The 15398-nt window shown below is 40.3% G+C and overlaps 1 protein-coding gene across 2 annotated transcripts in view; it reads left to right on the plus strand.

Annotated features, from left to right (window-relative positions):
• LRP5 (LDL receptor related protein 5) overlaps positions 1-15398 on the plus strand; it is a 145413-nt gene that overhangs the window by 37649 nt on the left and 92366 nt on the right. Inside the window, exon 2 of one of the 2 annotated variants that reach the window (XM_063398289.1) lies at positions 3116-3512. In XM_063398289.1, the coding sequence (XP_063254359.1) occupies positions 3116-3512 (397 nt within the window). The remainder of the gene's footprint in view (positions 1-3115; positions 3513-15398) is intronic. The other variant, XM_063398290.1, reaches the window with a different exon arrangement.

Consider the following 15398-nt stretch of genomic DNA (forward strand, 5'->3'; position numbering starts at 1 on the left):
CACAATTTGGAAGGAGATTGGTCTTCATATTCTTGGAAATGAACTTTTGATTCTACTTTCATGTGGGATTCAAAATAAACTTGTACCATGTATGAGTAGGATGACCTTGAATCTCTAGCATGGTTTATTGATGGCACAGCAAATCAGGTGTTTTGTCAATGCCATTGGTTTTGATGCTTTTTGAGGTTTGTTTCTCATCCTCATGCCTTAAAAACTCTGTTGGTTGTCATTTTGTGGAGTATGAATGTATATTTTGAGTTGCTAAACTGCTGAGTTTAGTAATTTTATGAAACTAAATGCTATGTGTCTATCTTTCTAGAAACACATTTGCTGTCTTGGTTGCCTGTTTCAGATTTATTGCTTACTAACTGGGAAAGCTGAAAATTTGAAAAGTTCTGCGAGCTTTTCTTGGGACATCCTGGAAAGTGCATTTAGTGGAAGCTGCAGAGTTACCAGAACTAACTTTGCCTGCTCATGAGCCATTACATTCTGACCTGAAGTGATAAATACAAGACAGTGAAAGCAGAGCATTTCAGTACTTTCCTGACTTTTCTTTATTTCTTTATTTATATGAGACATGGAGTTTCTTCAGCAGCATTTCAGGCAAGAATTACTGTAGAGAAGATCACTGTTTTTGTTGAATTTTTTTTCTTTTTCTAGTTTGTTTGCTTGCTTATTTGTTTGTTTTCCCAACCAGTATCGCTCTAAAAGGGCGCTGTAACCATTTTTTAAAATAAAATTTGGAATCAAAAAATAGGCTGGTGGGGAGGAGCAGAGAAGTGAATATAGTTTTCAGAATCAGAGTTCTGCCTTCTCCTTTTGTCTTTTTCCAAAGGAAGAGGAATATTTACCTGTTCTCAAAGGGGGATGAAGCCTGGCTGTTTTCAGTAATCAGTCAGTTTAGGTGGGTGTGCAGTGCAGGGAGTTCTAACACAGCAGCAGGCAGGGCAGTGTGATTTCCCTGCTGGGTGCCCATGGCCAGCACAATGCGGCTGCAGCTCCATCAGGGCATCTCTGAAGAGCAGAAGTGACAGAGAACACGGTGGTTAACACGTTATCTGCGTGCTGCTGCCCCACTGGGTACATCAGCGGGGAAGAGATCCCTTGAAAGGGATGGGGAGCTGGGATAATGTTGATGTTGATTGGATTAGACACTTCTCATGTCTGATCTTTAGTTTAAGAAGCTGTCGAGTTCCTATGCTGTTGATTGGACTTGATACTTCAGGTTTGTTTTTCCTTTGTAGTAGCATTAATAATGCCTTCAGCATGGAGATGTCTAGATGAAAATCCATCTGTTCAGATTCCTCCAGACATGTTTTTTGGAAAATATTTTTTAAAAAATTCTACATGGGCTTTTTACAGTTTTAATCTTCGACTGGATGTGGGGCTGGTTTTGTGAGGTGGTGTGCAGAACTTGAGAAGGTCTCTGCCCCAAAGAATTTGTGACTTAAAGCCTTCTAACATGAAACTGCCCAAGTGTTCAAATGGTTTGATACAGTGCCACTTAAAACAGACATGGCTCTGAGGAACCAATGAGCTGCAGAGAAGAAAACAAGGACTTGGTATTTTAAACCTTTTTTGTCTGTTTGCAATAACTAACCTGTTGGACTTTCCTGATACTATTCCTAGTGTTTTTAAAGACGACTGAGAGAAGGACTTGGCAAGCCAGCAAAATTAAATAGATGGGATACTGAGACTTCATTTCTTAACAAGTAATTCTCCTCAAGCTGTATAAACTTTCTTAAATTAAGTATAGTAGAGAACAAAGATACTACATCTTCAGTGAAACATTAATGATAACAATTGGTTCTCCTTACTGTCCAAGAGCCTCACTAAAAACATCGGGTGATGTAAATTGCATCAACATACTCTTCCTTCAAAAAGCAAAATAAAACAATCTCTTTTCTGACTTAGGGGGAAAAAGAAGACCATGGTGAATGATAATAAAAATTCTAAATTTTTATGCATGTTTTTGAGTTCATCTGAAGTTGAGGTATACATTCTGACTGAGGTCCTTGGCCTGCACATAAACACGTCAGCTGTTGTCAGGGATGTGCAGAGGCACAGGCTGTCCAGTGAGAATGTAGCCAGAGCCAGAATTCACGAGAAAGGCAATAGCATCTGACAGGGCTGCCAGCACTGCAGACCTGCAATTCAGACACTCTATAAACTATCTTCTTTTTAAAAAAGTGCAGGAGGAATTGAATCTGACAGACAGCATCAAGGAGTAACTCTTATATATTACATGCAGTAACATTAATTTATAACGAAAGGTATTTATTTGACAGGCTTGAACCATAGGAGGTACAATGCATGCTGTTCTATTCTTTGTGTTGTTCCTTGAGTAGTAAGTGATTGGGCCTGTGCTGACTGTGCACTGGAGGCAGCACATTGAATGAAGTGGTTGTACGTGAAGCTGGGAGTCAGCAGGTGACTGGTGTAGAACTCCAGCAGCTACTGCTTGAGTTAGAAAAATTGGGATGAGATTGGGGAAGCTGAGAAGCCTTTGTCCTTTTGCTCTTGCTGCCTCTTTCAGCTAACAGCATTCTTCACAAACACCCACAACCCATGTCATTGTCTGCATTCAAACTCGGTCTTGAATTTCTCTTGCTGTGGTGCAGGAGAGAAGACAGGAGTTCTGAAACTCTTACCAGTTTTTGCCCTTGGGAGTGTGCTTGGTAGGAGCATTTCAGGGTGTTGTGTCTAGTGCTGTTAGCTTTCAGCCTGCTACTTAAAGGCGTCAGAGCTTGCTTTCTGCTTGTTGTTACCAATTCAGCTGGTTGAACTAAGCTTTTAAACCATGAAGACTTTATTTGTTCTAGTTTGTCCTTTGTTAGAACAACAGACAGAAGGTGTTGTTGAAAGGTCTTGATCTGAACTCCTAACTATGTGGAAGATGCTGTTCACATCCCATAGATAAAGAATTGGGCCTGCTCTTCCATCTCTGGTTTACACCTCTGTCTGACATAGGGAAGGAAGAGACTTTTGGATACTTCTATACTCCCTGCCCTGCCGGTCTGGGAGGAGAAATCCTCCTCTGCCACGTACATGGTCAGCTCCTGAACATCTGTAGGTGCCTGTCATGCTAACGTGCTTTCATTTTCTCCCCCTGCAGCATCTCCCTTTCTGCTGTTTGCCAACCGGCGGGACGTGCGGCTCGTGGACGCGGGGGGCACGAAGCTGGAGTCCACTGTGGTGGTCAGCGGCTTGGAGGATGCCGCCGCCGTGGACTTCCAGTACTCACAAGGCATCGTTTTCTGGACAGATGTGAGTGAAGAAGCCATCAAGCAAACTTACATTAACCAAACTGGGAATGTGGTGCAGAATGTCATCATTTCTGGTCTGGTTTCCCCGGACGGCCTGGCGTGTGATTGGATTGGGAAAAAGCTTTATTGGACGGATTCAGAAACCAATAGGATAGAAGTAGCTAATCTCAATGGAACATCTAGAAAAGTCCTCTTCTGGCAAGACCTTGATCAGCCCAGGGCAATAGCTTTGGATCCGGCTCATGGGTAAATATTAATTTAGCTTAAATACTTAAATGGATATGGGGGTGATTTATGTTGAGTTTTTAGTTCTAAAAAGAAAAGGAACACATAGCCTTTTGTTTTACTTTACATTTTCCTGAGGTATTTTTCTCAAGATCTGTAACTGAACATGTGTTCGAGCTTAAATATTTTGTGGCAGAAAATGGCAGCCCAGGCCTTGAGCCAAAAAGAAAAATACGGCTGGTTCTTAGGTGCCAAGCCAAATATTCAACCAGTATAATTACCTGGCTTATCCCGTTGCACTTTGGAAAAGTAATTAATTTTCCAAGCATTCTTTTATTATTATTATTTTCTCAGTTACCTTCTCTGGTAAGTTAACTTTGATTTTATATGTGATGTCTATTTAATGCAGACAGCAACATGTGCAAGTCTGCATGTGTTGAAACAGGAATTCTCACTTGATATGCTCTGGTAAACCAAATCAGGATATTTTTAAGTGATGATGTTGAATAGTTGTGTTTGTGCCAGCAAGGGAAAGAATCCAGGTGAAACTGTGGATTCTCAATGCTGTAAAGTGACCATGTTGAGAAGTAGTAAGAGTGCAGGCTGCATGTATTGCTTCTAGTGCTCTTAAAAATACTCGTGTATGTGTATGGTTCCTCCATCGCTCTTCAATCCTCCCCAGGGTTTCACATGTGCTGTTTGCTCTCCCCTGTGCACAAGCAGTGCTGGTGCTGTGTCCTTTGGGCCTAGAATTTACTGCAGTGATGACTGAAGATGTGCAGTGCTAGGTGGACCCTTATGAAAACAAGGAAAGAGAACTGAAGTGTATTTCTCTTGTGTGCACAGAGCCACACAAGTGAGCTGGTTTGCCACTGATCTGCTGCCATTTTCTCAATACTTTCTCGGAGATCACTTTATCTTTTTCTAGGGTATGCGTAGGTAGGATTCTCATCTGTGGGAAAATCTGGCATTAACTGGTATTTTCACTGAGTCTGTCCTCTGCAAAATGATGCTGAGGTAATGCAAGGGCTTAGTGTAAACCATAAAAATAAAGTATTTGGTGTTTTATCCTGCTCTGGGAGATGGGTAGTTTCTTGAGAAACTACCTGCTTTGAATGTGCAAGAAGTGAAAATGGAAACTGAGCAACAGAGGACAACTTTGGATCGCCATGTCAGCATCTACCATGCCTCAAATTGGAACTTTGGTTTGTTTTTGCAGTGTTTCCTATATAAGATTTTCCAGATGAATGTGAGGAGTTATAGGTACATTTATGATTAATACATAAAGGCCACGCAAAGGCTAAATGAAACTGTGTGTACCCAAAGAAACAAAATCCTTAGTTTTGTTGGCACGTCAAATGCTGGAGCTGCCTATATCCTTCACATAATGGTTGGAAAGCTACAGCCATTACCAGTGGAAGGGGAAGTGGAGTGATTTTGTTGGGCCAAAGGACTTTTCCAGAGGGGTCCTTATCCAGTCAGTCCTGCCTTCTTTACAGATGCCTTTATGTGAAGGAATTCTCCCCACAGCAGATTGTTGTATAGAGGTGTTTTAAATAAATTAACAGGAATCCTGTTGTATCCTGACAGCAAATAATCTATGCAGAATTAATTCATGTTGATTAATTAGATGTAGAGTTCAGTAGTACATTTGAAGAGATAATATGATGTTAAATTGAGTCTTTCATGGTGAGGTGGATTACAGAGAGTGGTATGGCACTTGGCATAATGCACCAGTGCCGGGTTTACTTCTTGTAAGTGGATGCAGTTCCTTGCCTTTTGACTGATTCCTTAAGTGTTGAATCAAAGACAGGTTTGCCTGAGAAACTAATATATTAAACTTAGAAGAAAATTTGAAAAATCAGACATCACGTATATTTGTGGAGTGAAACATTCAGGTTTGCTTTTTACAACCACTTCATTTCACCTGGTATTTCTGAAATACTTCCTAGGTGCATCTGTGAAATAATGATCGTGACATTTGATTTTGGCACAGCAGGCTCTGGGGTTGAGCTCCCATAGAACCATATGTTCCTTGTTCCAGATAGTCTCAGGGAAAGAGAAGTGGGTGACAGTAGAAGAAAAGAATAATTTAATAATTTTTTGAAATCAGGTGGCTAATACTGTTCCTACAACTGTCAGAACTGTATTAGGTCAGAGCACCTGAGTAAGTTTGTGGGGTTTTTTCCTGGATCATGAAATCTGATGAAGTTCAGACTAGGATTCTTAAAACAGGTTGATGCAATCTGTCACTGGCTGGTCATTTGCTTTCAGTTTGGAAGAATTTCTATTCCACAGATGTGATTTTGTCCTTTTAGCAGTTTCTACTAGAGAAGTGTGGGTGGGAATCTTAGAAAAAGAGGAAGAAAACTTCATTAGTCAATGTCAGTTTCCAGAAGCAAAATGGTACAAATAAGCAGTTTGCAAATCCGTAGCTGATACTATTAGTACCCAAACATGGGTTTGTCTGGGATGCTCCAAATCAAACAAATCTAATTTCTCTGTCTTGAGAAAATAACATGTTGTTGTCCAGAATGGTGACACCTTCTTTTGTCTTCTAGCTTTAGTGAGGCTGTTCTGCAGAGGTGGATGGAGGACTGTGTTGTGGTGTTTGCAGTGGGGTGTCATGCCCAGAGTGGCATTTGCTTAATAAGTAGCTTTAATTCCATTTGGAGTGCAATTCTTCAAGACGGAGACTAGTTTGAGAGAATAGAGAAGAACATCTTGACTATACAGTTTCTCAGGAACATCAGAGGTGTAATGACCAAGCCTTAGGACATGGGAGAGGGGCTAAGTTGACTTCTGGAGTTTCCTTTTGAAGCCTGTTTTTCTGTGATTTCCAGTTGACATTCAGGAGTATGATTTTTCAGATGTTCTGATGGGCTCCCTAAGTAGTAAGTCAGATGATTGTGGTGTAGTGACATTTTTAAAGAGCTGCATCTTTTGCACACTCAGCCTATCTTCCTTCTTTAAAGGCAGGATTATCTCAAGGTTATGACTGAGAAAGAGAGATTCCTCTCACCTAACATTGTTCAGTACATTCCTAAAATTTCATTTTTTAAGGCAAGCTGTGAGTCTTAAAGCTTATCTGTGGGTCTCTCTTCTTCGCAGAGCTAGTGAAAATAATTAATTGTACAGGGTCTTCTGATAGTCTGAAAAAGTATCTTACTTAACAGGACACAGCTTCATATGTAACATCATTCTTTCCCATACACATTAAAACTTTCTTGCTGCACCCACTGTATAGTCTAGGAATTAAAGGAAGCAGAATATATAATAATCTAATTATTCTTGCCTGAAATGAAGGCTAAAGTAAGAAGACAGAGGAAGGTACAAAACATTTTTCTGCATATTTGCTGATGCTTTGTTTTGAACATTAGGATCCCAGTCCTGCTGTAGGTTATATTAAGGTGAGTTTAAATAATGGAGGACATTTGGCTAGAATTCTTGGTATTGTTTTTGTAGAACATAGCATTTGTTTATTATTATTCTTGATAGGTAGACTGCTGATGGGGGATTCAGTAGTGTTGGTTATTGACTTTGAGCTTGCAGCCGTTGCATAAGTTTTTACATGTTTTCAGTATTGCAACTTCTAACAAAACTGTATTTATTTTATGTGAAGATTTTACTCAAGCCCAGCTCAAAGAGGTAGCTCAAATTCCCTGCGATGTAGTGCAAAACTTAAGTATCATGAACCTTGTCTGAAGGAGGAGGAATGTATTTGAAAAACAAGTTTTTATCACATGTCATGGCAAGCAAACTTCAGTTTCCTGAAAAGAAATCTTCAAAAGAATGCATGAATGAGTAGCCAAAACAAATGATTTAATTCTCAGTCCTGTAGCGAAGGTCTTAAATCTGAACACCCTAGAATGTGTGTTGACAAGGGTCATTAAATCTATAACATAAAAATCTGAAGGCTTGCTGCCTTCTCCATGTAACACAGGGCTGTGATTCTGAGGATCTGTAGCATATCCATAATCCTCATATCTGATTTTCACTTAGTGTTTAATGAAGTAGTTAGTTCACATTATTAAAGTCTACAAAGTATTAGAGATATTTACTTTGGTTAATATAAATCTTGAATTTGTTCCTACTTGTGTGGTGGCTGCTGTACTGCCTGCAGTAAGCAGTGAGCTTACTGTCCAAATTCAGGCTGTATTTTCTGTAGCTTGGCTCGCTTAGCAGACAGTAATGCTTGAGAAATTTCTGCCCTCTCTGCTTGCTGAAGCACAAAGAGCTAAATGAGACATCTGTGAAATGTCTGTGAAATGATTATTTTAAGGAAAGGTAAAAATTGCTTGCCTCAAGAAAAGGTGTGCTGTCTTGTGGGTTTTTTGGTGCAGGTATAACCACGGTCATTGCTTGGTGTAGTCGCTGGGGTTGTTGATTTTGCCACACCTGAGCTGGCCTGCTAACTCTGTGGGATCTGTAGAAATGGTGTTTGTGAAAGAGGAGAATAAGGACCTTTGAACTGGTTTGACTGACTGAAGGAAAGCTGCAAACTACTGTCTACATTTCCTCCTCATTTTAATTCTTAAAAGGCCTTCCATGGCGTGGTGTGGGCTGTTGGGCAGAGGCAGTGCTGGTGCCAGTGGACCACCACAGAAGCTGACTTCATTTATGGAGCATCTTCCCCTTTTGGAATAGCAAAGCTTCAGGGGAAGGAAATAAGATACAAATTAGAATGCAGCAATAAGAAAAAAAAATCAGAGTACTAAAAATAAACCATCTGTTTTGGCATTCTGCAGAATGGGTATTAGTTTAGAGATTAAAACAAGTCTAATCATGTCTGAACAGCATTAAGGGAGTGTGTGCCATAGCCTAGCTTAGCCATTGCCTCAGGTTGCTTATGGCAAATTAGCCAAAATCTGCAAGCAGTGGCTGTCATTGACCTTAAGTGTATTTGGCACTGAAGAAAGGATTAGGTGATAAATGCACCAAATGGGATATTAAAAAATGGTTATAGAAGGGACAGCTATCACAATTAGAAACCTTTCAGTTCAGAGTCTAAAATTAAAAGCCTCAGACATGCCTAGTTGTTAATCCAGTGTTTCCTCAGTGTCACAGCAAAGCCATGAACCAGACCTGGAGCTGTTCTAAGCCACAACTATGTTTGTGTCAGTACTTGAAGCTGCAGTGATTCACCAGGACTTTGGTCCCACACAGCAGCATGGCTGCTACTAAAGGTTAAGCATATTGGCCTGCTGTGTTAAAATATTGGGATATGTGTGAGCTGCAGTAGACTGAGGCTTCTGATACAAGTGTCAGTGATGACATCTTTTAAACATTGTATCTTCTGGTCTTAATGTCCTTTGGAATAGTTGAGAGGGAATACTAAAGAAAAACTTGTGACTGTTGCAAGTGGTGGAGGAGAAAAGCAAGAAACATCCTCTGAGTAAGGACTGTACTTTTTAGAAACCCTAACTCGTGGTTGCTTGGTTAAAATGCAGAAGATGCCCAAGTTTTGAGTGAAACATGCTTATTGCTGCCTGAAAGCTAGAGATTAGTTTATATCCTGTGTGCTTCTAGTTAGTAATTAATTGCAAGTATAAAATTATTTTGAAGCTTTTGGTTAGTTATTTGAAACTCTGTAATATATGAGTAGCACGATTATTATCTTAAAATGAAAGGAAAGTACTCAACTGTAAAATTGGTTCACAGTCATATCCAGTATCTTGGTATGGCTGTAATTTCTGGGACTTGGAAAGCTTTTGGTATGTGTCTCCAAATAGCTGCAAACAGTCTCATGCATAAGAAACTTGAAGTTTTTGTGGGAATTGTTATTTACTCTAATTTTCAGACGATTGTCCTTGATGGTGACAGCCTTTCTTTAAATAGTTCATTAGTCTCCTCTGCTTATTTCTCCCTTTTCCTGCTCATAGATATGACTATTGTTCAAAGACCTTTTGCTTCATTTGAGGGCAGACCTGCCTGTTCAGAGATGATGGAAAAAAAAGTGATTTACTTCTCCTTTACCCCCCAAAATTGCATGGAAAAGAGGTGGAAACGTGTAGACTTCTTAAAATGCCCATTGAACTCCCTCCCCTGTTTGCACTCTTTTGTTACAGATTCTGTGATTCCTCCCATCCTGCATCCTGGAGTCTGATATTCCTTTCCCCTGTACACATTTAGTCTTACTGAGTTTGGGAATTGTATTCTCATCTTCTAAATTTCTGCACCATTTCTCGAGGGACAGAAGGAACAACAGGATGGCTTTAGTGGTCAGCGTGTCACTGTGTGTTGCAGTGGTTTCTTGGGTGAAGTCAGGAATGCTCTGGGACCAAAGAGGTGATGGAAGCTCTTTGATTAGATGACTTAATTGGGTGCATTTTATAGCTGTACAATGTGGAGATCATGGCATATACAACGTGTTGGCCTGGCTGGACAGGCACTCTTCTGTTTGTCATGAATGAGTTGCTTTGGTTTAACTCAAGACATGTTTCTAATTTGTTTGTTGTTTGTTTTTTTTTTTCCATGTAAAATTAAGCATTAGTGTAAGCTGGAGTAAGAATTTTTCTGCATAACCTGCTGAGGTGTTCTCAGGGTTTTGTTTGTTGCTGTGTTTGCAATTGCAAGGATGCAAACAAACATGCTTAAGTTGCATGCCTTGGCAAATTCCTGTCTGTAGCTGGAGTGTACCTTTCCCTAAACACTGAGTTAAAGTGCACCAGCACAGTGAAATGTAAAATGCTAAATGTTTGAGAGCTAAATGTTTAAGAGCAATTGTGAGATCTGTGGGTAAGAGAGCCACCAGCACCTGACTTACACAGTTGGGGTACTGTGGTTCAATACATTTGCTGCACCCCATCTTCCATTAAGTCAGTACAACATGTAGATACAGGTTTTTTTGACTTGCCAGTATGTTTTAATTCAGTGTTTCCTTATAGAGAGAAGAAGAAATCTAGGTTTAGCTTCAGGTAGATGTAGTTAAGTTGTGACTGGGTCTAACTCACAAGCTGGTGGAGAGTTCACCAGTTCATTTTGCACTTTTTCCTACGAGTATACCCTGAATTTTGAGCATCTGTGGTGTGTCCTAAAATGGGTTGAATGTAGTGAGGTTTGGACTATTTTTCCCATTCCTAAAATAAATCCCATTTTGTGAAACAAGAAGGGGACCTGGGGTCAGTGGGCTGAGTATGAGAGAGCAGTGTGCCTTTGCTGTCAAGAAAGCCACAGCACTCCTGGGCCTCATCAGGAGGAGTGCTTCCATCAGATCGAGAACCTCCCTGTCTGCTCAGTGCTGGTGAAATGGCCCTGGAAGGGCTGTGCCCAGTTCTGGGCCCCTCAGCAGGACAGAGACATGGACATGCTGGTGTGAGCTGATCAAAGGACCACAGAGATCATTACGGGCATCTTATAGTGTGCATTTTAAAAGAATAAATCAGAATAAAAGACATTGTAGGAAAACTGTTGTGGAGAAGGCTGGTTCTCAAGGGGTTTGTTTGCTTTGTATACGTTTTTGAATACTGTGTGGTTAGTTGTTATGATTGCCTGCTGTGGCATATTTTTGGGTTTGATTTCATGATTTTGTCAAGAATATCCAGGTCTCAAAATTCAGTTCTTGAAAAAAAAAGAAAAAAAAATGTAATTTGAGTAAGCAATTTGCAGCTTAATGCTATGCAAGATAGACATTCTTTTCTTCTGTAAACCGTTGGGGATATTTAATTTCACAGTGGAGTTTTTCTAGCTTTAAAGGTGGGATGGGGAAGTAAGTTATAAATGTGCAGGAATCTAAACCTCATAGCAATTTCCTGTAAACTCCTGTTTTGTGCCATGGGCTTGTATAAGTTCAAGAGCATTGTTGAAATTGGAGAAGTTTGTACTGATTTATATCATCTGTACAACTGGCCCCTTTTGTGTAAGCAGGTTATGTAAGGTTTGGCAACTGTGCTGCATTTTGGGAGATGGAAAAAGTGTTTGGGCAATGTTGGCTGCTTTTTATTATGTCTGTGATACCTTCCAGCTCAGATGGCTGATCGGCTGCTCTTGGAGGGCACAGCCCTGATTTCTAATCTTTGTGAAAACGATGACAGGAGACATGAAGCATCAGGAAATAAGAAATGACTTGCAGCTTTAAAACTGAGGAGAAATATGGTCTTCATCCTGGTTTTGCTCCTGCACCTGGAATTTTAAAGTTAGTTAAGCAGGGAAAAGAAAACAAACCAACCAACCAAAAACAAAAACAAAAACAAAAACAAAAAAACCCCAAAAAACCCCAAACCACCCAACAAAAACCCACCCAAAAACAAAGCCAACAAAAAACCCCACTGGGGTGCAGTTTGCCAACTTCAAAATCTGATTGGTTTTGCAAGGTGGTTTTCAGTCCCTTTCTTCTGATAGGAGGGAAGCACCATTTAAGCCCTGATTCAGTGTGGTAATTTATATGCCAAAACCCAGTGACTTGTTGACTGCAGTTGAATTGCATTTAATTAAGTTCTGCCTAGAAAGCTTGGTGGTGAAGCTTGCAGCTACTGTGCTTACATACACAGTAAGAGCAGAAAGTGGATTTTATGTGCTCTCTTGGGTCTGGTGCTTCTGGCTGCTGGACTGGATGGACTGTTAGTGGCTTATACATTTACATCATAGCTTTGCTGGAGCTTTGACTTTTGCTCTGCTTTGTTCCAGCTCGTTTCTTTGGTGTAGCGAAGTGCAGTTCAGTTTAGGGACAGAATTGGTGCAAGTGCTGTGAAATTATCATTTGATGTTAGTCTCTTTTTCACCCTGCCCCTCCTTCGTTTCTGCCTTGAAAGTCTGGAGTTAAGGTTTAAAACCAGCCATGGGGGGAAGACACTGGAGCATCTCTGAAGAACTAAAGTAACCCACAAGTCTGTCCAAGGTCTGCTTTTTGTTTAGAGCTTCTGTTGTGCTGCTTGGTTACTTTTGTTTTTAAAGAGTATCGATTTGTAATAGCTGCTTAGCAGTGAATTTTGCTCACAAGGACTTTTTTTTTCTCCCATTAACTCTTTAGGAATTCATGTTTTCATTTTCTTTTACAGCCTCAGTGCTGTTAGACTTTTATTGACCTGTTGCAATGCAAGCAGGATATAAAACTCCTAAGATGGCAGATCTCAGCCCGAAAATGTGATCGATGTAATGTGTACAAAGATACTGGTTTTGATATTTTTAGTGTCTTACAACTGTTATGGCGTGCCCTGGCCCAGGGGTATTTAAAACTTTGTAATTTACATTTAAAAACAGCACCACCAGCAAGAAAATCAACCAAACAAAACCTACCCAAATGCCTGCCTTGGGCTCTTCATTGTTATTCAGTGTGCATCTTTTCAGCTGGCTTCAAAAACTAGGAGGCATAATAGCACAGGTAGTAGCAGACTGAGATTCTTTGCTTAGTCTACTTATTTTTCTGAAATATTATTTGGGCTAAATACTGGGGGTTTTTAAATGGTGAAATGAAAACGGTAGGGATTGTTAATATACTGGACACCTGAAAATAAGTTTTAATTGAAAAACAAACCAGTCATGAACTGTCATTTGAAAGTGCTTGTTGTTTTTTTTTTATTGAGCTCAGTAAGAGATATGAACTCTTGAGCATTCTTTAAAACATAAATTTAGGAAAGCATTTCTTTCCCCCCTACAGAAATAATATGTCAGTTACTGCTCCAGGCTCCTGAATTAAGGTTAATTTAAATTAGGATGAATCAAATCAGTTCCTACATATAAACTCTTAAAGCATGCAGGCTGATTTCTTTTTCTCAGAAGCCACTTGGAGCTTTTTGTCATTTTTTCCCCCTGTCCATAAAGTTCCAATCAGAAGTGTCTGCTCCTTGTGCAAGAGTTGATCCTGTGTACTGGAGGCATTTGGAAGCTGTAAGGCCTAATGATTCCTTCAGGACATTACCAAAATCTTTAATTTCTTCACTGTTTTTCCTGGATTGCTCTTTCTCTGATGAACCAGCTAGTGCAAGCAGATTTCATCACTTTTGACAGGAGACTAATATTGTTAATCAGATCCATGGGTTATTTCAAGGATAGTTAACCTTTGTCTTTTTCTTCATCACTAATCATACCAAGGCAGCTTTCCTGCTGCCCCAAAGTTTTCTCTTTACTAAGTTTACTCTTATTAGTTCCAGTTAAGTTTGCAGTGCTGGTTTAGCTAAGTTTGTGTCATTCTTTTCATAATAATCATGGTCATTCCTTTTCTCTAGGATTTATAACTTGTGCAAAAAAAAATCTGTCTTAGGTGACTCTGTGTTCCAGCCAGGACACTGTATTTTTAACTTGGTTTGAACTAGCTTTGTCACTCAAAATAGAGGAGGGCAAAAAAGGGGAAAACTTGACACTTGGTGCATTCTTGAAAATCCCTCACAGGCATGCAGTTAACACACAACATTTTATGGCCTGTTAGAATCTCATGTCCAGTGCTGTGTTGTGCCTTATGCTGCCAGAAAATGTCAATAGCGCCTAGATGTTAGAGTGGAGAAGGGTGGGAGAAGAGGGATGGAAAGGATTGCCCTAGCTAGTTGTAGAGTCAAAGGTGAGTGACTTGCCATGGGGCAGTGGCTGAGAAATGCCTCTTTCTCTGGTGGCTTCAGCTGCCTGGTTGCTGCCTTTATTTGCTCCCGTTTAGGCACCACTGCTGCAGGAACATTGGTAACACTGATCATTGCTAAGATGACTGAAAAGTTTTGGGTGTTCTCGATTCGTTTCCTTGTAGAACGCTAGTGCCAACACCAGGGGTGGGCACTGGGGAGGAAGTGCTCCATTTGGCAGTGGCATGGCTATAAATGGGCTGCTTAGACCAGAGAGGATCCCTCCTGCTGCAGGAGCAGCCGATCTCTGCTTACATTGATTTTACAATTCAGGGTCTTGATGTGCTGGGAGATCCCCAAACCAGAGCAAGTTTCCTAGAATTCATGGCTATTCAGCACCTGCTGCCCGATGAAAGGACAGAAGCCTCTTTGAAAAGGAGAGGGGCGTTAAATGGATGCAAAAATTGTATTTGCTGTTCCATGGCTTGGCATGCACTCCTGTGATGGACCACAGGGGCTCTGTGGAGCACCCAGAGGGAAGGAAACCTTTACCTCTTTAGGTATTTGATTACTTCAGAGACTCAGTATACTCTGAAAAGTTAATTGAGAAGATCAGCTTTATGATACTTGAGGGTTTGCAGAGACACGCTGTAGTCAGGCGAAGATGGTGATAGGGCATGTTGCTTTAAAAAAGTCCAAACTGGGAGAGAAGTGCTGTGAAAGAAGGCTGCCTGCATTCAGATTGTTCTCCATGTAGCCTAAGTGCATCTTCATCCTGCTTACCCCTTCCTTTATGGTGCAGTTACTTTGCTAATACCATGCAGTATTAAACCTTTGAATAACATTGAGCTTGGTGCCTGCTACTGAGCTGAAATGTAGAGATGCACTTTTCCTGTTGCAAGTTCGTGTGTGAATTTTAATTTACTGCTTTTGTACGGCAGTTTCTGTGAGGCCAAGGGTAACACACATCACCTATGAAATTAAACAATGCTATTTTTTGGGAAGAGGCTCTTGAGTTGGAGCTCATTTAATATCATAGAAAAGCCATAAGGACCCTTTGGCTTACAGATTTTTTTTTTCCTTCATTTGAATGCATTGAGACTGCAGGCTGAAATCTTTATGGAAGGCTTGAGGAGAGGAATTTTCTTCTGTGATAATTTAGGGGATGTTTTTTCATCCTTTTAACCCGCGTTAAAGGTTTAGTAGGACTTAACTAGTTTTGTCCCCTTCACTTTTTCTTTTAGGTAACTTTCATGGGATTTTACCTTTTGGTCTAAGCTCTTTTTTAGTCTGCACTAACACATTTCAATAGCCACATGATAAGGCCCAAAGTCACTTCTAATAGCCACGTTTTTCCTCATTCAAAGTCTATCTTTTGTTGGTTTTTATTCCTGTAGAGTTGGTTGCAGGTGGTGCAAGC

This window comes from Prinia subflava, chromosome 5 (assembly GCF_021018805.1).
Source record: "Prinia subflava isolate CZ2003 ecotype Zambia chromosome 5, Cam_Psub_1.2, whole genome shotgun sequence".
Taxonomy (NCBI): Eukaryota; Metazoa; Chordata; class Aves; order Passeriformes; family Cisticolidae; genus Prinia; species Prinia subflava.